This window comes from Pyxicephalus adspersus, chromosome Z (genome assembly GCF_032062135.1).
Source record: "Pyxicephalus adspersus chromosome Z, UCB_Pads_2.0, whole genome shotgun sequence".
NCBI classification, from domain to species: domain Eukaryota; kingdom Metazoa; phylum Chordata; class Amphibia; order Anura; family Pyxicephalidae; genus Pyxicephalus; species Pyxicephalus adspersus.
Window position 1 is genome coordinate 51,943,271 of NC_092871.1, and position 27,494 is coordinate 51,970,764.

General features: G+C 41.3%; 1 protein-coding gene across 4 annotated transcripts; it reads right to left on the bottom strand.

Annotated features, from left to right (window-relative positions):
• Positions 1-25,561, bottom strand: UBA1 (ubiquitin like modifier activating enzyme 1). Of its 4 annotated transcripts, none has more exons than XM_072431709.1 (26): positions 25,425-25,561; positions 13,665-13,796; positions 13,473-13,531; positions 12,600-12,768; positions 12,308-12,442; positions 11,830-11,936; positions 11,010-11,100; positions 10,627-10,759; positions 10,090-10,187; positions 9,859-10,005; positions 9,593-9,769; positions 9,393-9,503; positions 9,000-9,080; positions 8,531-8,686; positions 8,184-8,349; positions 7,015-7,211; positions 5,655-5,719; positions 4,881-5,076; positions 3,993-4,067; positions 3,716-3,905; positions 3,084-3,172; positions 2,911-3,003; positions 2,253-2,444; positions 1,525-1,626; positions 1,111-1,211; positions 1-866 (listed from the first exon to the last, which is right to left on the bottom strand). In XM_072431709.1, exons 1-26 carry the CDS (start codon positions 25,500-25,502, stop codon positions 731-733), a joined length of 3,276 nt encoding a protein of 1,091 aa, XP_072287810.1. In that variant the 5' UTR covers positions 25,503-25,561; the 3' UTR covers positions 1-730. The 4 variants fall into 4 exon arrangements, with proteins under 4 accessions (XP_072287810.1, XP_072287813.1, XP_072287812.1 ...); XM_072431712.1 differs by lacking the exon at positions 25,425-25,561 and adding an exon at positions 15,848-15,995; XM_072431711.1 differs by lacking the exon at positions 25,425-25,561 and adding an exon at positions 14,872-14,890.
• Between the last annotated feature and the right edge of the window lie 1,933 nt (positions 25,562-27,494).

Consider the following 27,494-nt stretch of genomic DNA (forward strand, 5'->3'; position numbering starts at 1 on the left):
TTGAGCTTTACACTTTTTTTTTATTTATTTTTAGAACTCACAGTATAAAGAAACATTTCTACAAGATAAGGCCCTCAGATCACTGGCACACTCTGGGTAAATGTGTGGGCAAGACAAGGACGCTCCCCCATGCAACTGCACAAAACTCTGCGTGGACAAGCTCCAGTCACTAACCCTTCCGCCAGCAGGGAGCAGGTATGAAGGAATAAAGTATATCTAAATTCAAAACTTGTTTTTAATAGAGTATGAAAGTTTTTTTTGTCTGGATTTTATTAGGAAGATTTCCATTGGAGACACAACAGGAAGTGAGAAACCCTTCCAAAATTAGGACTCCTCCATTTTTAGATTTCTCACCACAATATGTTGTAGTGACAATAGACCCCAGGACAAATAGAGAGGGCTGATCTTCCCAGCAGGGACCCAGACAGCAATAAAAAGCTTGACAGGTATTCTAACTTTCTGACTCTATCTAAAAATAAAAGTCTTGGGTTTAGAAACACTTAGCAAACATGTGCACTAAACAGCTAACAAAACAAGTTAATGAAACGAGACAAAAACATGGAACAGAATGTGTTGCAGGCTGGCGCTTTTTGGGCCAATAAATTTGAATACGTCAAGGGGAAGCAGACCAAACCTGAAAAGGGCACTACTAGGAGTACAGAAGTAGTGTTCCCTTTCTGCATGCTGCCATAAATCCCCTGACGTATGCAATACAACCAGTCTTCTGTGTTCAGCGAATAGTGTAACGCACATAAGGGACCTCCACATCCTCTCCAAGATCATCGTTACAGCACAGTTCAAACACCAGTGCTTTAACATGTTTCCCAATCTTCTTCTTTGACACTTTTGTCACAATTTCAGTCATCCTGAAAGCAAAACAAATAAGTTATTAGGCAGGAAGAATAATAAGAAGGCCCCTTTTAGATACTTAAATTCAATATATACAAATATATATAAAAATATGGGGGGTGGGAAAGAGTGCACAAAAACATTTTGAAACTGAGCTGCTTTGTCTAAATGCACTGCATTAAGCAAGGCACCAGGGTAGCCTCCTGGTAAATATGGGTGGTCTATTGGGGTGCATTACTTAGGAAATGGTGAGATACGTACGGTAGCTTGAGACGCTCTTTTAGCTTGGCAGCTTGCATGAAGAATGAATAGAGCATAGAGACCCCCTGGGACAACATGGTTATTTCAAGCTTGTGTTTATCCTGCAGATGGATCAAAGACCTTGTAATTATTTAAATCATCATAAACTAGCATTGTATACAATGAATCAGACAATTTTGCGCAGCCATTCGGCAGCTTAAAACAACAGCAAACAGGCCAAAAGAGTAAATAGTGCTATGTTTTGTTAGTGGACAAGAAAAAATAAAAAAACTTGAGTAAGATTCATGACTAAGCTTCCATAGGCAGATACAAAATTTTTTTTATTTCCAGTGTGTTCCACTATAAGTGATGTCATTTAACTTGTATATTAGATCCCCAGACATCAAGGATGTAACACTCAGGGAAAGTACTCACCTTGAAATAATCCAGGAACTGCTTCAGTGTCATTTCCTCCCCATTGTCCTGGACGCCCTTCACCTCAAACCTGTCCCACAGGGTCCACTCATGCTCATAGTACTGAAAGATAAAAAAAAGATAAAAAAAAACAAAAAAAAAAAAAAAAAAACAAACGTAACAGTGAAGGCAATTACAGCAAAGGCTAGAAGAGAATAAACAATATAAAAAGTTATTTAGGACAAAGCCAAGCAGGATTTTGTACCACTACCATCTATGATAAAGTTTTCTGCATTATCCTTTAGATGAGTGTGATAGGACAACGTTCTGTCCCAGATTTGCCACTCACAAAGATCGGCTAAGATCAGGGTGGGGAAAAGAACTCCCCAGTGATGCCATCTTACAGGAAAAATCATTGTCTCATCACTCAAAACACTAGTTTTAATATACATCTCTGTATGCTCTTATACAGCAGTATGCAAATCAACTATTAATTAAGCCATAAACAGTTGTCAAAAAGCAAAAGTTGATTCATGTAACTATACACATTCATGAATGCTACGCTATGTGCTATTACTAACAAGGATTACAACACAACAGCTCAATACATAAACTCACAACTGGTGATTAGAGTCATCAAACTGTGATCCTAAAACAGCAGGATTTACTATATCCTACATGAATTTATTCAATAGGTGAGGGTAATGAAAAAAATACACTAAATCTGTAAATAACGTGAGATGGCTCACCTTGTGCTTGGGAGCAGCGATTGGCTCGGAGAAGCCAAAGAAAGGCAAAGCCAGGTTCATGAAGCCATTCTTAAAGGATTCCAACTTCTTGTGTCCCTGTATGATCTTGTAGAGCTCCAGACACACCAGACCTACTACCGCAGCTGTGGTTGTGGCTATGGCTGGAATGATCTTTCCTGCTATCAATTTGCTCTGAAAACAGTAAGATAGAGCCAAATGAAAACATGCCACAGTACCCAGTTATTTCATTTCTCGCACATGATGCCCTCTAACTATAGTTTACCACTATTAACTGTACAACAAATAAACTGGAATACAATGTTACCAAAGCTACATTTTCATGATTAAAAAAAAGGGTCCTCTCGCCCTCAGTGTGGACAATATACATACACTATTTGAAAGTTAGGCGTTACGTCACAAAATTATTATTAAACAGGATTTATATAGCGCCAACATATTACGCAGTGCTGTACATTAAATAGGGGTTGCAAGCAAATGACAGACAAATACAGTGACACAGGAGGAGGAGAGTACCCTGCTCAGAAGAGTTTACAATCTAGTAATCTAGTAGATGTGTAAAAGTTTGAACACTGTAGACTAGAGAATTAGATTTTGCTTCCACACGTTATGGGGAAGGTGACCATCCTAATACACTTACCTTGTGACGATCTGCAGGTGGGATGTCATAGTTCTCTGCCCGCAGATTGGAAGCAGCTACAATGAAGTCCATGTGGAAGTTGGTGTCATCATCCTGTAACAGATGAGATCACCTATGAACATTTGGCACTTTACAGGATTATAGGATAGCTGCATGCAAGATGGTGTGTTTACCTTTTCAAAATCAATGGGAAACATTTTGAACCCAGACAGATTTTCTGGCAGGGGTAGCCCATTTTTCAGCTCCTCTAGACGGCTATCATCTGACAAAACAAATAGTATATAGTTACAATATACAATAGTACAGTTACTAAACTACTTTAGCCCGTATAGTAGTAGTGGGCTGAAATGCAACCAATATAAAACATTTTTAAACCTGACCATATGCTATACAAACTGATTGTATAATCCCATTTAGATACACCCAGGAATTAAACTGATACAAATTAAATGGATTGGCCGGATATAACAAAAAGTATGAGATAATTAGCAGAGACAAAACAAGTTATGGACAGAAAGGAGTTTGCCAGACAGTACCACTGAGCTGCTAAATAATCAGGATTAGACAAGGCTCTCTAAACTCAGTACCGTTCAGCAACGCCCAATATATTCAGGGCTAGAAAGCCAATTAAACGATTTCCGGTTCTTAGTCTCTAGATTTTATCCAACAATATAGCTGTTGCACTGTGATTTTACAGAGTAATAATTTATTTTTAGGCTGTTGCAATCCTTTTAATGTATCATTGTGTCCGTTTACATTCCTCTATTATAGAGAATTACAGCTACATGACCTGAAAGTGTCATACCTAGGGAGGCATTTGCATTTTGCATCTCTTGGTCCGACACATGGATTTTGATCCCCGATTTGGGTGTAAACTCTGCTGCTTTGACAGTTTTTAGAATTTCCAGCACGGCAGCCCTGTCCTTTGACCTGGTGATACCGTATGTCTCTGCAAAGAGGTTAGCAGCTGCCATGATATAATCCAAGTGCAAAGTCTGAGGATAACAGAAAAAGAAATGTGAGTTATTAAAGTTCTTTAGAAAATCTGACACAGCTATGTTAGATCACAAGGAATGACTTACATTGTTTCCACTGAAGATTAAAGGATGGGGACATCTTTTTGGGCCGGACCAGAAAGGAGCACCAGATGAGGTTAGCTAAAAGAAAAAATAAATATTTTTTTTATTAATTCTTTATTCCTAAAGGAAGCAATTAAAAAAAATGGAAAAAAGGATTCTACCCAGTACCTGAAAGTCTTAAATCCTTTTCATGTTTTTTTTTTTTTTTTTTTTTTAAAGGTAATAGCTTTGCTGAAAAAGCTTGTCACTTTACAACTTTCAGTGTTCTGTGGGTGAAATTAAGTCAGCCATTTACCCACCCTATTCTATGGGTGGGTTACCCACCCTATTGGACTCTGTTTTAAAATTTACCACACTAGGGAGGTGTTTTAGAAAAATGGAGATCGACGGACGACGATGGACGGAGGACGACGCTGGAATGGGAAAACGACGCTGGAATCCTTACCTCCATGGTCCCGCTGGATGTGCACAGCCATGGAGGTAAGGATGTGACAAAATTACGGGGTTAACCATCCTAGCCATTTTTTTTTTGCCCGTATGAAGGTCGGGCATACCGGCTAGGTGGTTAAGCTTATTTTTGTGTTTATTTATTTTTATAATTAAAGGTATAATTTTTTTTTACACGATTACTTAGGAGTTTGAAATAATAAAACAAAAAAAAAGTGTACTGCTTTTGGCACAGAAATCCAGACATGGTTAATATTTGGTTGTTATCACATCACAGCTAAGCACTGATCCACAGCTAAGCAATGATCCATGAAAATGAAACAGAGCAGTTAAATATATCCTAAAGCTAACTGCACAGTGTTAAATGGCCTCTGAGAATACATTAGGCATATATTTTAATTAAATATTATTTTAATTTGAATTTGAATTAGGGAAGCCACCCACCTGGTCAGGGGGAAAATTATGAAGCAGCTGACGGATATTATTGGAGTACTGAGTGTGCCAATGGTTAAATGCCCAGGAAACACAGTCTGTCCAGTTTTTAGGCCGGTCTGTGACTAGGCTTTTGTAAACGGCCTCAATCACTTCGAGGGGTTGAGAACCTGGAAGCTTCAATGTCCTTTCCATGAATTTTGGGTCTCTGAAAAAGTCAAGAAAGCAAGAGTTATTACTATTCTTTACTGTGAGAGAAAGGGGGCAAACCCATTATACATTCTGATTTATTAGAGGCATCTTCCTAAAGCACAAAAGTTTATTTTCAGCAATCTATCGAATATGAATTTCTGTTATCACTTTATTTCTAGGAGAAAATTTTTTTTTTTTGTTTTAAATAGAACTGGTAAGGCTTAGAACCCAGCAGGACCCGTTTACCAGAACTAATCACTGCATTACAGAATCCATGTGTCTACAGGGAGGTAGGGCGGTGTTAAAATTGTTTTCTACCTACATATTGTAAGGGCTCAGCTACTGACAAACAAGCCAAGCCCAGCTACACAATGAGTTTGTGAATTTGAAAAGTTCAATTTCAAAATTATTACTTTTAAGTTAAACTAAAAGATTATGCTCTAAGAATTTACCTTTTCTTTTAGAACTAACCACTGGTGAAGACAACCTAATATACTACTATATATGGATAAATACCAAGTGACGTCTTGTTACACTCTAGCTTTTGGAAGCCTATCACAGGTAGGTAATGCCAATATGTAATTTTTGACTTACGTTAAATATTGATTGACATTGTCTCCAGGTTGCTTGAAGAGACCTTCAAACTCATCCCGAGCCCACTGAAAATAATGAATTATGAAATGAAACAACTGTACAAAAAGTTTTAAGCTTGCCATATTAAAAGTAATACAATATTTTTACAAATCTACAATGGGTTGAAGATTGACTTTGAAAATGATTTCTAACAAGTTAAACATATCTAATATAGCAAATATAATATGTTACATTTAAATGTAAATTTGTATTCAAGATTTTCACATATACAAGTATACATTCAAAATAAAAAAAAACAATAAGTAAACAAATAAAACATATTAAACAATAGGAAAAACGTAAAAGAAAAAATGAGAACAGGAAGAAGTCCAAGATCTCACTAGGGAAACAACTAGTCCAGCCATCCATATTCAAGGTTCAGATGAACTAGCAACTATATAATTCCTATAGCTGTTGCTTGATCCCATGGGGCCCACATTTCCTCAAATGTCTCCAGGTTCTTATTGAGCCTAGCAGATAGATGTTCCATCAGCCGAATATCCCCTACTCGTGTCCTCAATACCGCAACAAAGGGCAGAGTGGGCGATTTCCAATACACCGAGATGAGGCATCTGGCTGTCGTAAGAATATGCGTCAAAAAAACCTTTCCACGGATTAGAAAGTTCGGTAATGGGGACATTAAGCAAATGGGTCACCAGATCTAAACTAATGGAGGTTTTCAGTATTTTAGTGAGCATTCACCCCACTCCAGTAAGGCACTATCTTAGAAAAGTTCCAAAAAATAAAACAGGGTGCCTACTTGAGAATCACACCTCCAGCAACTATTACTGCAAGACGGAGATATGCAGTGAAGCCCGTGTGGGGTATAGTACCAATGCATAAGAATTTTATATACATTTTCCCTATACAACGTACATACCAAACTCTTATGAGCTTTACCCCATAAAACAATTAGCTTATTTTTCTTTATTTTTTTAATCAGAACTAAAACTTCTGTATACTCACCTGTCTTCATTCCTATGCAGAGTGCCACCATCTTCTTACTTCTCTTTCCAGTTGTGATCATCTAGACCAGGACGAATTAATTCCCCAGCAGCAAGGCAACATCAGTAGATTGCCCGATATCCGGACAACAAACACTGAGTTGCCCATGCATAGCTCAGGGATTTTGACAGTTCCATGTAGTAATGGGGCAGGTAAGAATACTTAATTCAGAAGTACCAATGCCTGTCTCTTTCTACAAAAAAAACCCTACCTGATCACTATAGTTCCATTTTAAAGTGCAGTGTTTTGTTATTCAAAGAAGAGTATTCACCATCTATAATTTTTCCTAGCTTTCTAGCATAAATTGTCAACTTACCTGTAATGTGTGCTCGATAGCATTAGGGAAGTTCTTCAGTGTACAGATAGGTATAGACTTCTCTGGTGGGTCCTGACTTGAGCTATAGGATTCTGTGACAAAAGGTATGACAACTTGGACATTCCCTTTTGTTCCCAATGTTCCAGACTCCAGTAGAGGTTTGCGGTAGTATACACAGCGACGATCCATGTACATCCCTATTTAAATCACAAGAAGATGTAAAAGATTTTCTGGTTCAGTCCAGTGCATCAACAATAAGGTTAAAAAGTACACACACACACCAATGTATAAATCTATAAAGTTTCATTAAAAAAAAAAAACTTCAGTGTTCTTAGAATAACTCCTCCTAATAGACGTTGAGGCTTCAGTTATATATATTTTTACACAGCTCCCCCCAACCTGTTTTAACTGATAGGGAATTTAGCCACCACCAAAGGAACTAAAGATGAAGGTTACAGCAGACAGGGCATCCAGGGAGGGTCCTCATCACTCATTAGAAGTGTACACCCACAATGACCCTACAAAGCTAGTTTGGCACAAATAGACAGCAGTGCTTACTGAGTATATTTCAGGCTTTAGTGGGGCCTTGTAAGATGCTTTCAGGAGCAATGTAGAAACTCTCCAAACCAAATCTATATTTCACCATAAATCGTATATTCCAAAAAAAAAAAAAAATTCAAAGCAGTATATCTGACAAATTGGAGAGCACACACTATTTTGCCTAGTGTCTACTAGGGACATGACAAACTGTCCCCCCATTAACCTTTGGAGAAAATTATCAATATTTAATACATCATTCAAGAGTCTATGTGACAATTTGTATTAATTCTATGTAAAAGTAATTTAGGTTGTGAGGTTCAAACCAGGTACAAGCCACCAAAGACAAAATCTACATAAAGAATACTGCTAAGTGTTACTATGCATGTAGACACACAACTGAAATAAAACACCAGCATATACAGGTACCTTACATTTCTGCCATCAAAAAAGCAACAGTAATTTAGCTATATGGAGAGAAAGATCTGAAAAGTGGAAGTGGGGGGGGGGTTGTAAAAGTGACCAGGGATGAGAGTTACATCATGATCCATAATCTCAACTATGACTTCAATATGGTTAGGTTTGTGACCGCAATCGTGGGGAAAAAAATAAGATAAGATAAAGGCACTCACTGGCATCCACATTATCAAGTGCATTGGCCACACCATCAAGTGCTTCAAAGAAATCATCATCATAAATTTTTTCGGTGTCTGGTCCCACACGATTTTGGTGTGCCGTAACATGCAAGTCAGGATTCATTTGTTTGACTGCCTGTGCTGCAGTTTCAGATTTCATTTTCTGTTAGGAGAGATGAAGCAGCAGATACATCCATCACTATCTGTAGGACATACTAGCCCTTTATTTGTAAAAAATGTAAGAACAGTTTGTTATTTTTAGCAAATGTTTGTCAGACGGCATGAAAACAAAAACCAAATGCTAGCAGCTGACAAGATAAACCAGTCCATGTTTTGTCACTCACCGTAACATCCCATGTTCTGAAGAGGAACTGTCTGTTCAAGTTGGACTTTTCTATAGTGTCCATGTCTGTGACTGTGATCTCTCCACCATCTCCAGCCCCCAAACCAATCATAGCAAAGTTCTTCAGCAACTCACAGCCAATGGCACCAGCACCAACCTGCACAAGACAAAGAAATGTAAACAAAAAAAATTGGAAGATATTTTGAAATCTAAAATAATCAATCCTGTGAAAACTATTTGAAAGCGAATTTCCTTGAGAATATTATCTCTCAGCCTCAGCTGACCCTCTTCAGGTTACCCTCTTCTTGTTTCAGAAATACAAAACAGCTTTAAAGAGATTTTGATCTCTAATCTAAGCTCAACCAATGTTTGGCAATAGATGTATTTTAATTCACAAAATACAAAACCGTCAAGATAATTTACAGCCTGATGACACTAAACTTTACCAATAAAAATAGGATCTAACTCACCAAGAAATACTTTTGCTTTTCCAGCTTCTCCTGCAGCTCAGACCCAAACACAGCTATCTGTCCATCATAGCGACGGTTTTTCTGTTGGAAAGTATAACAAAGCTGACCAGTTAGATTGAATTGATTATTATTACACAGTATTTACATAGTGCCGACATAATAGGCAGTGCTTTACAAAGTCTATACTTTTGTCACTAGCTGTCCCTCAAAGAGGCTCACAATGTAATGTCCCCATCATAGTCCTATGTTAATGTTTAATACAGTCCTAGGTCAATTTAGGGGGGAAGCCAAATAACATAACTACATGTTTTTAGAAAAAAAACATTGTGCTGACCAGTATAAAGAGGTTTATTGACTAGGAATCCCTAATCTTTGCAGCAGGATAAAACTTACAGGGCTGCAGTTTTCTTCTGTCAATATGGCATCCTTGTTTTCCTCTGGCAAACACTCTAATGCATCATAATACAACCACTGCATAACCGGCATGAACTTCCCTGAAAGTGCCTAAGGACAAAAACAAAACAAAAAAGTTAAAGCCAGCAGCTCATTGATACCAAAACAAAACATAAAAGTCACAAAAATATGTCAATCACCTTCATGGCTTCCTGTGCAGCAAGGCCTCCAACAAAAGCATTCACAGGGGCGAGGTTTCCAAAGGCCTGGAAGGCTAATTCTTTCAGCAGATCCTCTTTCAGCTCTTCCTGCTTTGCAGATCCATTTAAGTGCTCATTAATGTCTTTGGTAATAGCCAAGACTTCATTTGCATCAGCCTGGGAAGGACCACAAAAAAAGTTATAATTAGAAAAAAGGTTGATGCTTTTAGTGTTAAAGCTTCATTGCATTTGGTATTGGCACTCACTTCATTACGAGGCTTAGGAAGTCGGCCATACTTCTTCTGGAAGGCATGAAGGCCCTGAAAGCCTAGGTGCAATTGTGACGGGCGTTCAAACTTGGCAAAGTCAGTGATAAGAAACTCTGGATCCTGGAGAGACTCCCGCAAGGATTTCTGTTAAAAGTTGGAAGCACAAAAGTCAAAGAAGAGCCTGTGTGAAGAGAAGGGCTCTTAGGCTGTGCGTGGAATGTAACTTACAAAACTAATTTTTTTCGGCATTTTGACCTGGCTGACGATTCCCCCACGGACATAGTCTGAGAACCCGGTTGTGTCGCAGATGCTGAATGTGTAAGGTCCTACAAACAAAAAAAAAAAAAAAAAAAAAAATGATTCCATATTACTCCATATTCAGATACAGCTTTTAAACAACACAATCAGCTTTGGGGGAAAATATGGAACATATGTTCTTGTTACATATCTTTAATTTATTGTGGGATGTGGCAGTCCATACCAGTAAACTAGTTTATAAAGTTTGGGAGAAGTTATTGAAAAAAAATTTCTGTAGCCTTGGATCCCATTTTCCTAGACCAAAGCCATTCTAAAGCTCGTAAGACTCTGATGGATAGGAATACCAACTTGTTGCAGATAGCTAACTAGCAGAAGAAATGCATCCTTTTGACAACCCCTGTTCCTTCTAAATGCAGGTAAAAGAAAGAGAAAAGCTTGCTTTAACATTTTCTTCCAATTAAAAAAAAATCCAGGTACTTTAGGTTATAGCAAAGAAAGTTGACTTACCTAGCACTTTGATCTCCACAGGCTCGCAGCCGTTTAACTCTGTCATGCCTTGTATTTCAGTGAAGGTAACAAAGTCGCCACTTTCAAAGCCATGACGAGCCTCATCCAGGCAGGTGACCACTCCGGAGTTATCCTGAAAAGAAATACCAATAGATTAATATGTTAACTGAGCCAGTGGAGGGTGGGCTTGACAAAGAGAAAGTGCAAGTAGGAAATTAAACACCAGCTATGTTTTTATGGCGATAACTCCAGTAGGCGTAAACTAAAATCAAATTGTTTTGGAAAGCAGTTTAACCTCACTACAAGCTATAGTTTTATTATTAGCTATTGGTGATAACTCTGAGAAGCTGCACTACAGAGAATGAGACAGAATTTAAGAATACCTTTGTTATCATTGAAATCATAGCGCTCAGTGGTTGCTCTCCATTAGGATCCAGCACAACAAATTCATTTCCAAAGTCACAAAAGAGCTGCCTGTAAAGGGCGAACAAAAGAAAATTTCTCAGGAACAAAGTAAAAGAAATTAATGAAAGTAGCTGGGACCAGCTTTTAACTCCTTGATTTAGAACACATTTGTGGTTTAAAACTACAACTTAAACTAAAAGAGGGAAAAGCATCCTGACACACTTGATATGAGGGGGGAAAAATATTGCATGCTCTGACAGCACTTAACATTAACGTCAAAGCATAAGGAATTTTATTTCTCACAAAAGCAATTGCTATAATATAAATATGCACAGAGCATCGGTCTACTACAGCACACTTCTTTCTAAAGAACCTTTCTCCAATGGTGCGACATTCAGGTCTTGCTTTTGTCCCAGTTTTCTTTTTGGTTCAAGAGTCTATACAAATTTAATTGGCCAGGACAATGTAACTACTAGGCATGTACAAAGGACTTCATTCATCCAGGCACTTACAATTTAAGGTATAATACAAAAACCTGCATGAAAAAAATACTACTATAGATATCTGCTACCAGTTTTTGGAACGTATTGGGGTTCTCAGCTAAGCTTGACTGCTTTGCTTAAGAAGCTCATTAAGGAAGCTAAATGACTAAATCCTAAATTACATACACAGCTCAACGAGTCAGAACTCCACACATTTATCCCAGTGGTTCCATGTTAAATTTTCTCTATGTGGAATATACACAAAGCGAGGTTCAAGTATGTAGTGTAAGTTAATTTAAAAACAACTTCCACTCACGCAAAGAGGCCACGGGTGTCGGCAACAATGAACTTAATGCCATGACTGTGGCAGAAGTCGCCCACTCGAAGCTGCTCCTCCAAAGCAGAGTCTGTGAGGATCACCAACTACAAATGGATAGAAGGAGTAATTAATAAAACACAGGGATGACTGCTTGGTTTATGAAATACAGTTAATGCCTACTATATCACAGCATTTATTATAAATTTCTCATGCAACTTTCCTTTTGCATATCAGAGGGACACCAATGCCACCAAAGTGTCCACATACAAAATGAGACTTATCACAAGTCTTCCATAATACCCTAAAACCTTTAATAAAAAATTGCTCTTTGATAAACAAGAGGTTTACTTAATACGCAAAAAAGAAATATGTGTTTAAAGAAATAAGGTCAGTCATTGATGATTTCTCAGTAGGCGACAAAGGGCAAATGTGCAAATTAGCAATTTTGAGATCACCTACTGAACATTATTTTTACCTGAAAGTTAGAAAGGAAGTCCTCACTCAATGGCTTGCTGGAGGCAGATACAGACACATAACGGTTCAGCTCAACCAGACTTGGAAGACAAATCTCTGCTCTGTTTTTACCGATGTCTCCTTCCCGGAGATAGAACTGTTAAACATAATTACAGTTACAAACGTCACCTAAATCCATTATATATATATATATATATATATATATATATATATATATATATATATATATATATATATATATATATATATATATATATATATATAATTAGCAGAGATTTCACAATGCTAAATACCTGAGAAGAAAGATCCTTCCAAGCTGTGTTTGCCTGGTCATGGATGGTTACTGACTTTACTCCTCCCAGTATAATGTTCTTGGCTATCTCCACGCCGAGGCCACCCAAACCTGAGATGAGAACATTGGAATTCTGCATTTGCTTCATTGCCTCATGGCCCAAGACATAGCTGAAAAACACAACCAAAATGGATAATAAAATAAAGAAAAGAACTGCACAAATTATACACCAGCTAGTTGACATCTCTGTATGTGTAATAAACCATAATGCCAACAAAACACCCACCTACTTAAAAAGATTCTACCCAGTACAAGTAACATGTGCTTTAAAGTACTTCAATTGGCTTAAAATTATTCTGTGTTGTTCTGAAAGCCAATAATCGTGCAAAATTATCATCACCGAGTAATGACATCACTGTGACAACGTGTCTGTGTATTTTTATATGTAGATTAAGCTAAGATTTAGTATAAAAACTTTTTTGCCCAAAGTTCAACATTAGCATTTGGAAAAGGGTACAATGTATCCCCTTGTTTAGCCTCCATGTTGCCCTCATGAGAACTGAGTACTTTTTTTTTCTAAAATGTTCATGTCAGCTGCTTAGAAGCGGAAACAACTCAAAATTAATCACAAACAAGTAGGGAACAACCCATAAAGATTGCTGCCAAAACACAAGCTGTACCCATTTCTGAAGGCAATTATCTGTAAAACAGAAAAAAGGGTAAAATGCCACCTGGGACAAGCAGTGAATCTACACGACTGGAATAAAGAACTAAAGAGAAATCAATAAGTTGCAAAAAGAGGTAAAAACCCTTCCCCTACTTTAACAAAAACAGAAAAAGGTTTTATCTGGAGTGAGGTAACTAGAATACTTACAGCTGACGGGAATAGAGACCCTCATCAATCTCGGCTTCACTGCTGTTTCGAGCCATACCCTACAAGAAAGGCAAAACATTACTATATTTATATAAATTCAATAAACTAGACAAAACAAATTGTTCCAGCTCTGGGACTGTTCTTCCAAATTCCTTTTTAAAACGTACATAAGGTCATTTATTGAGTACTTACGTTGGCTGACAGTTCCGCTACAGTGCTCACATACACAGTGGAGGAACTACTTGAACTTGTACTCAAACTCGTACTCGAGTCTGTTTCAGATGCAGCCACACGTCGTTTCTTGGACAGCGGTGAGCTGAACTTCTAAATTGGAGAAAATGAAAAAGACCATGTAAGGCAACAGTGCAATCAGAAGCCAGCAACTAAATATAGGTACAAGATGACAAGTGTAATTTCTTACTAAGAATAAAAATCGAATCATGGAAATGTTGGAACTTGTAGTTCCTTGACACCTAAAGGACAAAGGACCTAACAGACATCTCATTTGTTCTACATTGAAAGATCCCTTACGCCTACCAGTGACATCATTCATCCTTATTTTGGGATCGCTGATAATTCCAAAACTAAAAGGAAAAAGGTTTCACTATAGTGCTGTGTTGGGCTAATCACCAAAAACTGTCACAAGTACCAAATTACATGCTATCTAGTATGCAAAAGTACAAGATACTCATGACCGACATAGAGATTGGCAGAAAAGTGAGCATATACTGTGGGGATATTAAAACAAACCTGTTTCTTTTCCCTGGATGCACAATGCTTAGATTTGCTACCATTACTTTTAAATATTAAAACACGTCTTAAAAAACAAAAATCAAACATATGACCCACTCCTGTGAACGCACATAAGGATTTAAAAACTTGTTGTCATGACAGACTTGGAGGCTGCCATTCTGCTATTTCCAACCATCCAAACTTCCCACAAAAATACAAAGTAAATACACATCATGTCCCATTCCATTCAGGTCACAAAAGTGAAAGTGTCAGAATCCATCACCTCTACCCTTGCTGCAGGTTGGGACTGATCATGACAGCCAGGAAACCTTCTCATATGAAGAGGTCAGCAATGGCAGCTGCCACAAATTTCTTGGGATAGAAGGAAGATGTTTTCTCGTACTATAGGCAGCGGTAATATTTGTGACAGAATATGCAAGGATGTCAGCTACCTAATGCATTGAATTATAACCAGAGGGGATTCCTCGTGGTTTATTCATGGCCCATGGCATTCTCTATAGTCAGACAACATGAAAGTTTGCTGACTGATGAGCTAAGACTCGGGAATGGTGACTCAGCCCAATGTAAGATGGCCAACTGGCAGAGCACAGGTGGGACTTCAATTTCTTACACCTTCCTATGAGAAAGGCGGTTACACGACACGCACCATCTGCTACAATCTGGAATTCCCCGTCCCGGCTATACAACACCAGCCATGACCTCCAGCCTACTGGGCGGCCCTGCAGGGGTTAATCCATACCAGGAAGTGGTAATCTAAATTGGGGTGGGGTCAGCCTGGTACCACTGACGCCCAGGACAGGAATCTGATATTTAAAGGGATTAAAACCACTTTTACACAGATTAAAAATACATTGCACTACAAAATCAGTCTACACTGGTGGCTGATTGTCAGGCCGGGGCTTGTACACAAGGTAATAACAAATGGAGGAAGGGTTACAAAGCAGGGTGGAGGCTGGGGATGCCCCCCAGGGCACAGAGTACAGTGTGTGAATGTAAGCATCAGGAACTATTCCCCCCAAACACACTAATCTGTGTAAACTTTTACTCCCATCGTGGCACCACATAATAAATGTCACATCAGCAGAATGGGAGAGACGCAGCGTTGCCCTTAGCAACTGCGCCGATCAATGCATTATTCAGAGGTGGCACTGCAATAACATCAGCTGTCTCCATGCAGATTATCTGACAGATTTGAAGCAAGGATACAATCATCCATCCGATCACAATCCAGGACACTGAATTCTTCCCATACACTGATTGAAGGCACCCCCTGAATGTATTACTAGCTGGCCTGTGTACATCACCCCCATACGAATTATACCCCCCCCCATACAGAATAAGAAATCCGACTCATGAAAGTTTATCATTATCCAGCCCAGGCTGATCTTCCCCAATCACATACCGGGCACACACAACATTCAGATATTCATTGAATATCTATGACCCCACAATGCAGTCCTGTACAGGACCGAGCACCCGCTGACTCTACACACCACAGATGACACCCGGGCTGTGCTGATGACTCAGGCTGTCACCGATCATAGGATGACCCAGCCCGTCCTCAAGAGACATCTTGGAAACGCCCGCTAACCGGCATGGCACACCCAAAACCGAGCACTTACTAATCTCCCCGGGGCTGGTCCCGCATTACTTCCCGATTTCCCACACCCGGCTCCGGCCTAACACAAAAACAAGATGGCGGCCGCCCGGAAAGCGACAGAGAACAGCGCAGCGCGCCCGGCCTCATTAATATACAGCAGGGGCGGGCGAAGTTCAGCCCAATCGGCGACAGGGACGCTCCCACTCCTCAGCCGCGTCTGCTCTGACAGCTACAGACCACGTGTCCAGGTGTCAGAGGCAGGGCAGTGCAGATCAAATCACGTGACCAGGCAGCTACTGAGAGCGGAGGGTAAAATGGCGCTGCGTTCCAAAATGGACCGCAATGTTTCTAGACAAACATGGACGGGCCGACTGCCAGGAAACATCTGACATGACAGGTGCACGCACAGCACATTATAAGGCAAAGAAAAAAAACTACCAGCTGAAAAACTTTACATTATTGTATAGTCGCCATTAAACGTGTTGGGACTTGTACTATAACACATGGTAACCATGTCGCAGACGGATCATCTTTCCCCCCCACACAACACACACACACTTGCTTTATAGAATCTTTACTTTCCCCAGCAAAGGGTAAGGCAGGCCCCTCCCCCCCGGAAACGATCACAGTAGAGCCGAGAGCCATTATTATACAACCAGGGTGGATAATCCGCAGGGCTGAAGACAAGCCCCCGCAGAGTCTAATCCGACAGCTGCAAGTCACGTGCACAGGAGACACAAGCAGAGGAAAGCCAAGTAAAACCACGTGATCACAGCACCCACTACCCAAAACAAAGCCAAAATGGCCGCTGGCTTCCAACACATCCCTGACATAAAACAGATACGCAATCCGTTAGAAGGCGAGGCAAAAACAAACTGAAGTTTTACACAATTGTAAGAGAATTATTGTAGACATCATTAGACTAGCAAAAACTAACATTAATTCTTTAAAAATGAGAACTTGTCTCGAGGCAAAACACACTGCTAAGAAAAATTATTCCCTTTCACTTGGAACACCACAATGTTTATTTCTTACTTATAAACAAGCCATAACAACCTTCCATAGCACATCCAAAATCCCCAAGGTTACCGCCATCTTGGGTATGATGTGAACAGCTCCGACTTATACACAGATGACACCAAAGTGCCACCGATCCATCCTCACCCCTCCTTCTCTGCAACCACAGAAAAGGTTATGTAAGGAGGGGGAAGGAGCTGGGACAATAAAATCTCCTGTAGGCCCAGGGTCAGGGAGGGCTTGATTAAAGCTCACTAAACATTTTGTAAACACTTTACTACATGTCCATAGTCCAGTGACAGGTTCATTTTATATGTGGACTACAAGAAGAACTACATAGATCTAGATAATCCCAAGAACAAAATTATTCTGCAAATTCTGTGTCCTAGAATATAAATTATCTCTGGCACATGTGGGAAGATTTCAACATGGCACTGTAGTGGGGGGCATAGTTATGGGCAATACATGCAACATGCAAACATGATCCTGAAAGGAACAAAAAAAAAGTGACTTTTCAAAGGAACCCCCAGAGAAAATAGGAGGGCTATGAACGGTGTGGGTCAGGAGGAAAAGGCTTGATGATACTCATAGTCCATAATAGTCCATCAGACCAGAAACGATGCTTTTGGCTGCGGAATGGGGAGTGTGGCAAAAAAAAACGAATAAAAGTGACTTCTGCACAGTAAAGAAATGGCTGAACAGTGAAAGAATAATAGGTTGGAGTAAAGCTTTAGGGTGTAAATAAGTTAGGGGGGGGGGGGGGGGTGTCAATGTTTTCAATATGAAGTTGAGGTCATCGAGGCACAAACAATCTTAATGAGCAGGAGGAAATTAAATGAACATAACTGATGCTTGGAACAAAGGTATGGAGGGAGTAAATACATTTCAATCACATTACTTCTGTATACAGATAATACAACCACAGTTTATAAGTATAATCTTAAATAAAAATACACCAAAAGGCACATAGAGATGGTAAACTTCACTGGCAGTGACAGATGAATGAATATGTACACACAGCACTGTTCTATGGGGAGGGGGATAGACGACACAAGCTATCTGCACCCCACTGTTTCCCCCCTATAATACATGACATTTCGCTGCTTCATCCTTTAGGGATATCCAGCGGTGGATAGCGAAATGACATTGGAGATCCTGGGGTCCTTCTCCTGACCCTGCTCGGGGGTGCACCAGCCAAAGTGGACCACCGGTTGGCAATTGCTGATCTAGTGTGTACATGCACAGCGAGACTGGCTTTCTTTTTGCCCTTCACAGCGGCTACGTGATCTGATCTCACACCTGAGCATTGCAGGGTCAGGTGAAGTAAAGAAAAGACAGAAGTGTAGACAGAAGATGGCAGCGCCCGGAGCTTCCTCCACACCAGGATGAAGAGGAATTCCAGGATGACGCGGGACCGGATTTTGCGAAGGACCAGAGCTATCGAGGGATCTGCAGAATTAAAGGTAAGTAAGTTTTTATTTTTAGTTCCACTTTAGGAATCCATAACTTGTAAGACTCCCCTGGAAAAATAAAGTTAGAGCTAGAGATTTACCTTAAGGAATCGGATGTTGGTTATGTGTCACACTACAGTATTCCAGTGCCCCTATCCCCAGCAGAACATAGCTGCCTTCACTAGAACTTCCAGGCACTGGGTCCAGGGCCCCCTGAGGAGCAGAAAGAGTCCTCAGCCATGTGTGAATGTAGACCGCTGTTCACGCCAGGATTTTCCACACTCTGGGTGTACACACATACTTATCATGAACAGGTAAAGATGCCCATCTGCAACTCAAGGTTAGTTATCTTCAGAAATTTTTCATGGATTCACCAGGTCCTAAGGAGCCCGACAATATTTTGTGCAAGTTCTGGTGACGGAGAAAGACAGAAGAGAAGGCAGAAGATGGTGGCGCCATCTAACTCTACATTTTTTGTTAGGTTTTTCATTTTTCACACTGTAAAGGTATGGTTACCCCCGCTCTCTGAGAAGCACAGAGTTTTGAGATAGAGGTAATGATACACAGTGACTGGTACTTCCAAATAAAAGAAACACAATCACCATGAATAGCTGTCATGGTGATCACATGATCATGCTCCTCACCAGTCAGCCCAAACAGATGTCACTGACTGGGCTCTGAATAAAAACTGAAAAATCCTGGTATGTGGTGCATACCAAAAAAGGAGCAGATCAATGGTAACCCAAGAATGTAAAGCACAACTCTAGACTTTTGTTTTGGAAACGGGAAAGGGGTTAGAGCCCATGCCAGGTCTTGTCCCGAGTGCTTTATTTGCCAATTGCAAAGATTTGGGCTCCCTGATCTGGTGAGCACAGAAATGATGGGAAAATTCTCCAATGCAGCCGCAGGCAAAACAAAGACACTGCTTTGGGAAGAGATTAGAATTGTCTAACAGTCTATCTTAGTGCCCTTCTGTAACTATGTCACCGTTCATTTCTTGTAAGGATGTCATTTGACTTTCTGCCAAACGGTAAGATATATTACAACAAAAAAAATCTAATCAGTATATTTAAAGAGACCACATCACTAAATCCTGGAACGGACAACAAAGTTGCTGTTTCACCAAGCCATCTTTGTGACTGACTCACCATACCCCACTCCTGGAACTCAACAAGCCTATAATAACTACACCTACATCACAGGACTGGCTCCCATGGACTGTTTGCCACGTTGTTTATTGTACTCATACGGTTCTCAATTATCTGGTAAAATGTATTATTTACCCTGGCTCTCCTTGCTGGCTCTAATCCCTCCTCCCTAGTTTGATAACTCATTGTTTCTCTGGTAACATCTAACCCAACCCTGGTCCCCCCCACAGCCTCTCTCTTCCCTACACTTTCAGCAAGATACTTCCTTCTTCTAACCCCATCCCCATAGGTTCTTACCCCCTTTCTCTGGCAGTCTGGAATGCCAAATCTGTTGGCAATAAACTAACCTCTATACACAACCTTCTCTCTAAATCTTTAAACTTTCTGGCTCTCACTGAAACTTTGCTTTCCTCCTCTGACTCTGCTCTCTCCTTTGGAGGCCTGCGTTTTACACATACCCCCAAAACCTGGCAACAGAATAGGTGGTGGTGTGAGTCTCATTCTGTCACCTAACTGTACATACAGAGTCTTTTTACCCCACCCTCTCATTTTCACCTTTTGAAGTTCACTGTCCGTTTTTTCAGCCCCTTATCCCTCATTGCTGCTGTTGTCTACCACCCACCTGGCCCATTATCATACCTTTTGTATAACTTTGCATCCTGGCTCCCACACCTTCTTTCCCATGACCTGCCCACTCTCATCCTCAGTGACTTTTATGTTGCAGTGGATGAGCCCCACCATCCATCCTCAGCCAAACTGCTCTCCATTACCTCCTCATTTGGACTCACATAGCACATCAACGGCCCCACACACATAGCCGGACACACTGACCTGATATATTTCAAACTCTGCAACCTCACGCTTCTTGACAACTTGCCATTTCCCCTTTCTGATCACAACCTTATCACCTTCAACCTATCTAATTCTAGCTCCCCTTTGCCACATCCCAGACTTGGTCAATGGCAGAGATATCCGTAACTTTGACCACAACCTATTATCAAACTGCCTTGCGTCGCGAACCCCCACCCGCTCTAAAATCACATCTCCGGATAAAGCTGCCACTCAGTTCAACCATACTTTCTCTGGCTCTGGATAATGTTGCCCCTGCCACCTTCCACTACCCCCATCCTGCTAACCCCTGTCCCTGGCACAACAATCACACCAAACAGCTACAAAAGTCTGTTTGTGCAGCTGAGCACAAGCAGAGAAAATCTGGTCTCAGCACCGACTTCATGGGCTACAATGCCAAGCTACAAAGCTTTAACACAGAGCTCACTGTCACCAAACAAAATTATTTCTCTACTGTCATTTACAAGCTTCCAACCTACGCAGCCTCTTCTCAAAAATGGACTCCCTCCTAAACCCCACACCTGCTCCCCCACAACAACCTTCACTGCCCAAGAAATTGCCACCTACTTTAGAGATAAAATTGTCAAACTCAGACATGATGTCGCTGCTCACCGGGCCACTCCAACCATAGCCACCCTTTCCACCAGGAAATGATCACTGGCCTCCCTCAGCCCTGTTACAGTGGATGAAGTCTCCTCTCTTCTCTCATCATCTTCATCCACTACCTGTCTGCTTTATCCAATTCCCTCTGATCTACTCGGTGCCCATTCCGCCACCCTGGCCCCCGCCCTAACCAAACTATTCAACCTCCTTTTCTACTGGTATCTACCCCACCACTTCCAAACATGCCATAATTCTCCCTATCCTGAAAAAACCCTCACTAGACTTCTCCATACCTTCTAGCTACGGTCATATCTCCCTCTCTCATATGTTTCTAAACTTCTTGAACACCTTGTCTACAATAGACTCACTGACCTGAGCACCAACTCTCTCCTTGACCCTCTCTAGTCCGGCTTCCGAGCTGCCCATTCCACTGAAATGGCCAATGACCTCATCAGAGCTAAGTCTCAAGGCAACTTTTCCCTGCTCCTTCTCCTTGATCTTTCCTCTGCTTTTGACACTGTTGATCATCCCCTTCTAAAACAAATCATGCACTCCATTGGTATCAGTGACACTGCTCTCTCTTGGTTTGCTTCCTATCTGTCTGACCGCTCCTTTCAAGTTTCTTTTTCCTCCTCACCCACTCTCCTCCCTGTTGGTGTTCCCCAAGGCTCAGTCCTTGGACCGGTCCTCTTTTCTCTGTACACCTCCTCTCTCGGTAGTCTCATATCCTCCTTTGGCTTACAGTACCATCCGTATGCTGATGACACTCAAATTTATCTGTCCACCCCTGACCTGTCTCCCTCAGTCCTGGATAAGGTCTCATGCTTCCTGTCAGCCATATCATCATGGATGTCTGACCGATTCCTGAAACTTAACCTGGATAAAACAGAACTCATCATCATCCCCCCTCAATTTCCAAATCCCCCCTGACATATATCTAACTGTTAACAACACCGTTATTTGGCCCTCCCCTCAGGCACGTTGTTTTGGTGTCACCTTTGACTCGGCCCTCTCATTTACCCCCCATATTCAGAACATTTCCAGGTCCTGTCACTTTCACCTACGCAACATCTCCAAAATCCGCCCCTACCTCTCCCTAGAGACCACCAAACTCCTTGTACACGCTCTTATCTGTCGTCTAGACTACTGGAACATCCTCCTCCTTGGTATTCCACTAAGCTGACTCTCTCCTTTACAATCTATTATGAATGCTGCAGCCAGACCCACCACTCCTCTTCTGCTGCCTCTATTTGTATTTCTCTTCACTAGTTTCCATTTCACCTTAGAATCAAATTCAAGCTCCTATGCTTTGCCTTCAAATCCCTCCACAGTTCTTGCCACACGTGCAATTCTTGTCGTTGGAAAGGATCTTTCACGATCCTTTCCAACGACAAAGGACTACACGATGCATGAACGAGTGCTGTACATACAGCACTGTTCTGCTCTATGGAGATGGGAGGGGGAGAACGACGGAGCGGCACCCTGCTGCGCGCTCTCCCCCTTCCCTTGCATTAGGATCGCTTGTCGTTCATCGTTCGTGGATCCGGACGCCGGCTGTACACACGCCAGATTCTCGCCTGATATCTGGCCGATGTCGATTATCGGGCGAGAAAAATCTAACGTGTGTACGCAGCTCTACATTTCTGACTTGGTAAAACAATACACCCCTAGCTGCTCTCTCTGCTCCTCCAATGCCCTACTAATGACTTCCTCACTCATAACCTCATCACACGCACGGCTCAAAGACTTTTCTAGAGCTGCCCCAACTCTCTGGAATAGTCTTCTCCCTCATGTTCGGCTTGCTCCTGTATTCTGCTCATTTAAAAGAGAACTCATTTTTTTAAACTTGCCTACCCATCTTCTTCTGTCTTTTGAAACCCTCACTACTTCCCACCACTACATATCTCCCATCCTATTGTGTGCCAATTCCCCCACCTACTAGATTGTAAGCTCTTCAGGGCAGGGTCCTCTCTTCCTATGTCACTATCTGTATTCGTCTGTCATTTGCAACCCCTTTTTAATGTACAGCGCTGCGTAATATGTTGGCACTATATAAATCCTGTTTAATAATAATAGGAAAGCTGGCATCTACAGTGTCAGAGCACTGAACGTGTGACACTTTGTAGTACTTTGTTGTGTTATTGAAGCTCAGTGTCCACTCCTGGTACAGGTAGCAGCTCAATTTGCAAAGCTGTGCCAGTAAAAGGTAACCTATACTGGTGCTGTTGGGAGGATTGGGTACTACAGCTGAGGCCACCGACAGGTAGCCAAACTTTGAGTTAAACAGCCACATCAGGCAAAAGCAAAGCGAAAAAAAAAATCATTTTTTAAAAGATGTGTGGAATTCAGTGAAAACCTGCCTTGTTCAGCATTTAGGTTAAAACAACTGATAATTCAGTGCTCCCCCCTTCTAGGCAGGCACACCATCAACATTTTCAGTAGTTACCCAACTGTTTCTGGGTGGTTCCTGAAAATTTGGGCCACAATACAGGAGCACAGGACAGTTCAGGCATAATACACAGATGAAGGAAAAATTAGGCATAAAGGGGGCAGGTTTTAGAAAGTTGGAACATAGTATAGGAGATGGATGGGCAGCAGAAAGCTGGCAAAACTATAGGGGTTACAGGATTCTTTTGGCAACAAATGCAAGCACTAATTTTTTGTGTTGCCCTGCCAAATTTTTGACCACCTGGATAAAGCATCTTCCCACCCAGCTAAAAAATCAATGATAGATGAAGCTTTAGCAATTAAAATTGTTGCTAGGGTATATAAGTAGGGTATAATGTGCTGCAATATTCAACTTCAACCCACAACTGTCCCCAGAAATATATTTCACCACTAGATGTCCTCGTCTTAGCACTAGATGACAGTCAGAAGCACCCAATTCTTTGGAGCCCTGGACAGGTCAAGAACCTGCCCTTGAAGGAGGGAGGGAATTAACGTTTCTCCCAGTAAAATTTATTTCTAATGGGGCCAAGGTCTTTGCTTTTACCCATCATGAGATTCTTCTCATCTAATACCTTGGTAATGAGAAACTTTTTTATAGGCCATCAGTTAGGACTAAACCAATTGATAATACTTTGAACTGATATGGGGCAGGATTGCTTTCTAATTACTGACAGATTTCTGCAGGTTTCTTGGCTTTCCATACCTTTTTGCACCTCCTTTCCTGTATGTGTTCAATACTTATTTGCTGTGCCATTCCACTTTATTAAACAAAGCTTAGTTTATGGAATATTTATTTGGATTTACTTGTATGTGTGAATTACTTGGGTTGTTACTGACATCTGGTATGCATTTCATATCAATAGCCTCATTAGAAATAAATTTACTAGAAAAAAAGTTAACGTCTACGATATTATTTCCCCCTCTGTATGTATATACAATAATTTTTTTGATGCAAGGTGGATAAGTTTAACATTATAATTTTGATAAAACATCCCAGGTATGGTAAAAAAAAAAAAGTTTGAGTCAATTTTTTTTTTAAATGTAAGCAGCAATTGGCCACAGGAGATCAGCAGCAGGATGATACAACAAAATAAAAAAGGGTCTTAGCAGTCAGAAAACACAGCAGGTACCCAGAGATCATTTAAGGATTACACTTGCAATAAATAGCTGGCAGTCCCAGCTCTCTGATTCTCATTCTTAAATATCTATATAATGAATAACGCAGTCTGACAACTGCTTATTATGGCCCTGATCCAGACTGGATACACCCCCCCCCCAACAATGTCAGGAATCCATGTGACATGAAAAATATAAAACATATTTTGCTGTTTTTACATTTCCTACATCTGTCAAGCAACTTCATTTCTAAAACCCAAACCCCATATTGAATTATAATACATGGGGTAATTAACATTTTTTTACCCAACTTTTTTTGGGAATGGGGGTGAATCCTCTGTCAAGTTATTTGTGTCTTCATTAGGAAGACTCTCACTATTCTGTTATGGGTTGTTAACTTTTATCTTATGGCATTATGTTGTACAGACCAGCTGATTGGACACATCACAATCCATCGCTCACCAAAGGTTCTCACCTCTAACAACATTTTGGGAGTAAAACTTTCATGTTGCATTTTCTTGTTGAGAACTAAAAGTCTCAGCATGCCAGGCCACATACAGAGCCGGTCCCATACCAGCTATATGGGGGAGCACTGCAGCAACCAGCATGAAGGAGGAGGTGGTGGAATGTGAAAGGCTTGGTGGGCCAGTATGGGCCTTCCAGACTCACTGTAACTCAAAGGCCAGAAGAATGGTTGGGCCTCTCAACTACAAGTCCCAGCAGGCGCTGTATTTTCCTGGGTGTTAAGCCATACTGGGGAATGTAGCTGTGCAGGTATTGGGGGAGGGGGGGCTACATGTGTTCTGTATTGCCCCACAGCGGGTAAGGGGAGCTGCGTGTACAGCACACACTCCATGCTGCCTGCCTGTACCAGGCACTACTGGAGAGGGGGGCGGACCTCATTACCCCGGCCTTGGGCCCCCTCAATCCAGCTATACACCTTGCTCCCTGCCCCCGCGAGGCATACCTCCTCTTCTTTCTCCTCTGCCTGGGAACGGTGATCACACAATGAATCCTCGGCTTCCCTCGCCAGCCGGTGCTCCATCTCTCCCGCGTCGCGCAGTATGACTTCACAAGACCGGCTCGTACAGATGACGTCATGCAGCGACGGTAGGCGTAGACGAAGAGTTTGGTAGAGGAGGATGCCAGAAGCGCGCGAATTGCACGATGGGGCGTGGCATAGCAGCACTTTGTACTCATACACGTGACTGGGAGAGAGAAGGGCGGGCTAGTGTGCAAAGAAACGCAACAATGGGAATGGGTACTAAAAAGCAGGGTGGTGGTATTATTATTAATATTATTATTATTCTTATTATTCTTATTAATAATAATAAACAGAATTTATATAGCACCAACATATTACAGAGCACTGTACATTAAATAGGGGGTGGAAATGACAGACGAATACAGACAGTGACACAGGAGGAGGAGAGACGCCCCAAAGAGCTTACAATCTATAGGATGAACAGGGGGTGCAGTAAAGGGGATAAAGAAGGGTGCAGTAAGAAGAGAGGTGATGTCATGAGAAAGGGTAGTAAGAAGATGGCTGCAATAGGGGAAAACTCTTATGAAGAATGGTGCAGGACCAGCAAAGGGTAGTAAGAAGAAACTGCAGTAATGGGAAAGAGTAGAGAAAAGAGGGGTGCAGTAATAGGGATGGAATGAAGAATAACACAGTAATTAGGGGGAAATAGTATGAAGATGAATTTAGTAATTGGGAGGGTTGGTATGAAGTGGACAGCAGTAATGTAGAGAGATGGTATAAAGAAGGGTGCAGTAATAGGTAGGGATGATATGAAGAGGATTGCAATAGTGGTGGTGTAAGGAGGGTTGCAATAATGGGGCAGGATAATACCAAGAAGGGTGTAACATTGGGAAGCAGAGACAAACATGGGAAGGTTGCAAAGCGTGCTGCTGCATGAGGGCCCCAGACCCTCCTCAACCAACAGGATCCCCAGTAGCATCCCCACTTGGGGGAGGGGCAAGTCATTTCTACACAGAGACCCACTGTTGGCTACATCTGGGAGCAGCAGTAATGCGGATTAATCAGGAGAGATAATATGAGGGGAGAAGTAGTGAGAAGGGATGGTCTAGAGGGGTGTAGTAACTGGGAATAGAGGTATGAAGATGGGAGTAGTAATGGGGAGGAATAGTATGACGTGTGGTGTAGTAATTAGGTGGGGGGTACAAGCATGGGAGTAGTAGTGGGTAGGAATGATATGAAGAGGGATGCAGTAATAAATGAGGATGCTAGAAAGAGGAAAACAGGTTTAGGGAGAAATGGTATAAAGAGGGTTGTAGAAAGGGTTGGGTGAGATGTAAAGAGAGGAGTACTAATGGGAAGGGGCGATATAAAGACAGGAGTAGTAAGACATAGTAGACATATGATGAGGAATAATATGAAGAGGACTGCATAAATTGGGCAGGTTGATATGAAAAAGAGGTACATTAATGTTTAGGGATGGTATGAAGGGGCAACAGTAATGGGGAAGAGATTTGGGTATAAATAGATGTGGGAAGTAGTAGACGCAATGGAAACAAATTTGGGATGCGCCAATTACAAACTCCTTCTCTGCTGGTATATGCTTTTGCTCTCTGCTTCCATGACTGTGGTGCTGTTGGCACCATGTTCCACATCTGGTTGCAATGTCCTTGGATAAAGATCTTTTGGATAAGGGTCTACCAGATTATACTTCTCAATAGGGATATTTGTAGAGACCCCTTTGAGGCGCTCCTACTTTTGTGTCCTCAAAATTGCACCAGACACCAGTTCAAACTCCTAAGTATTTACTGCAGCAAAACAGACCCTAGCTTGGGCATAGTGGTCAGGTACACCCACAGTAGTGCAGGTAAAACAGAAAATGATGTGGTATTTTGTACAGGAAACCATGGTGGCTAGGTCGCAGGACAAAATGAAGAGCTTTCACAAAGTATGGAACCCCTGGGTATTGTTTTACCTTCCTAAACATTTTGATACCTCATTACTAAATGTCTAATTGAAAGTACTTTCTGACCTTTGCCTGGACTGCATCAGTGG

Coding starts and splice junctions, on each gene's coding strand:
- UBA1 (XM_072431709.1), bottom strand. CDS start 25,502: ATGGAGCACCGGCTGGCGAGGGAAGCCGAGGATTCATTGTGTGATCAC. Junction 9,504..9,592: donor CTGCACAGGAAGCCATGAAG/GTGATTGACATA, acceptor TTTTGTCCTTAG/GCACTTTCAGGGAAGTTCAT. Junction 8,687..8,999: donor AAAAGCAAAAGTATTTCTTG/GTGAGTTAGATC, acceptor TGTCTTGTGCAG/GTTGGTGCTGGTGCCATTGG.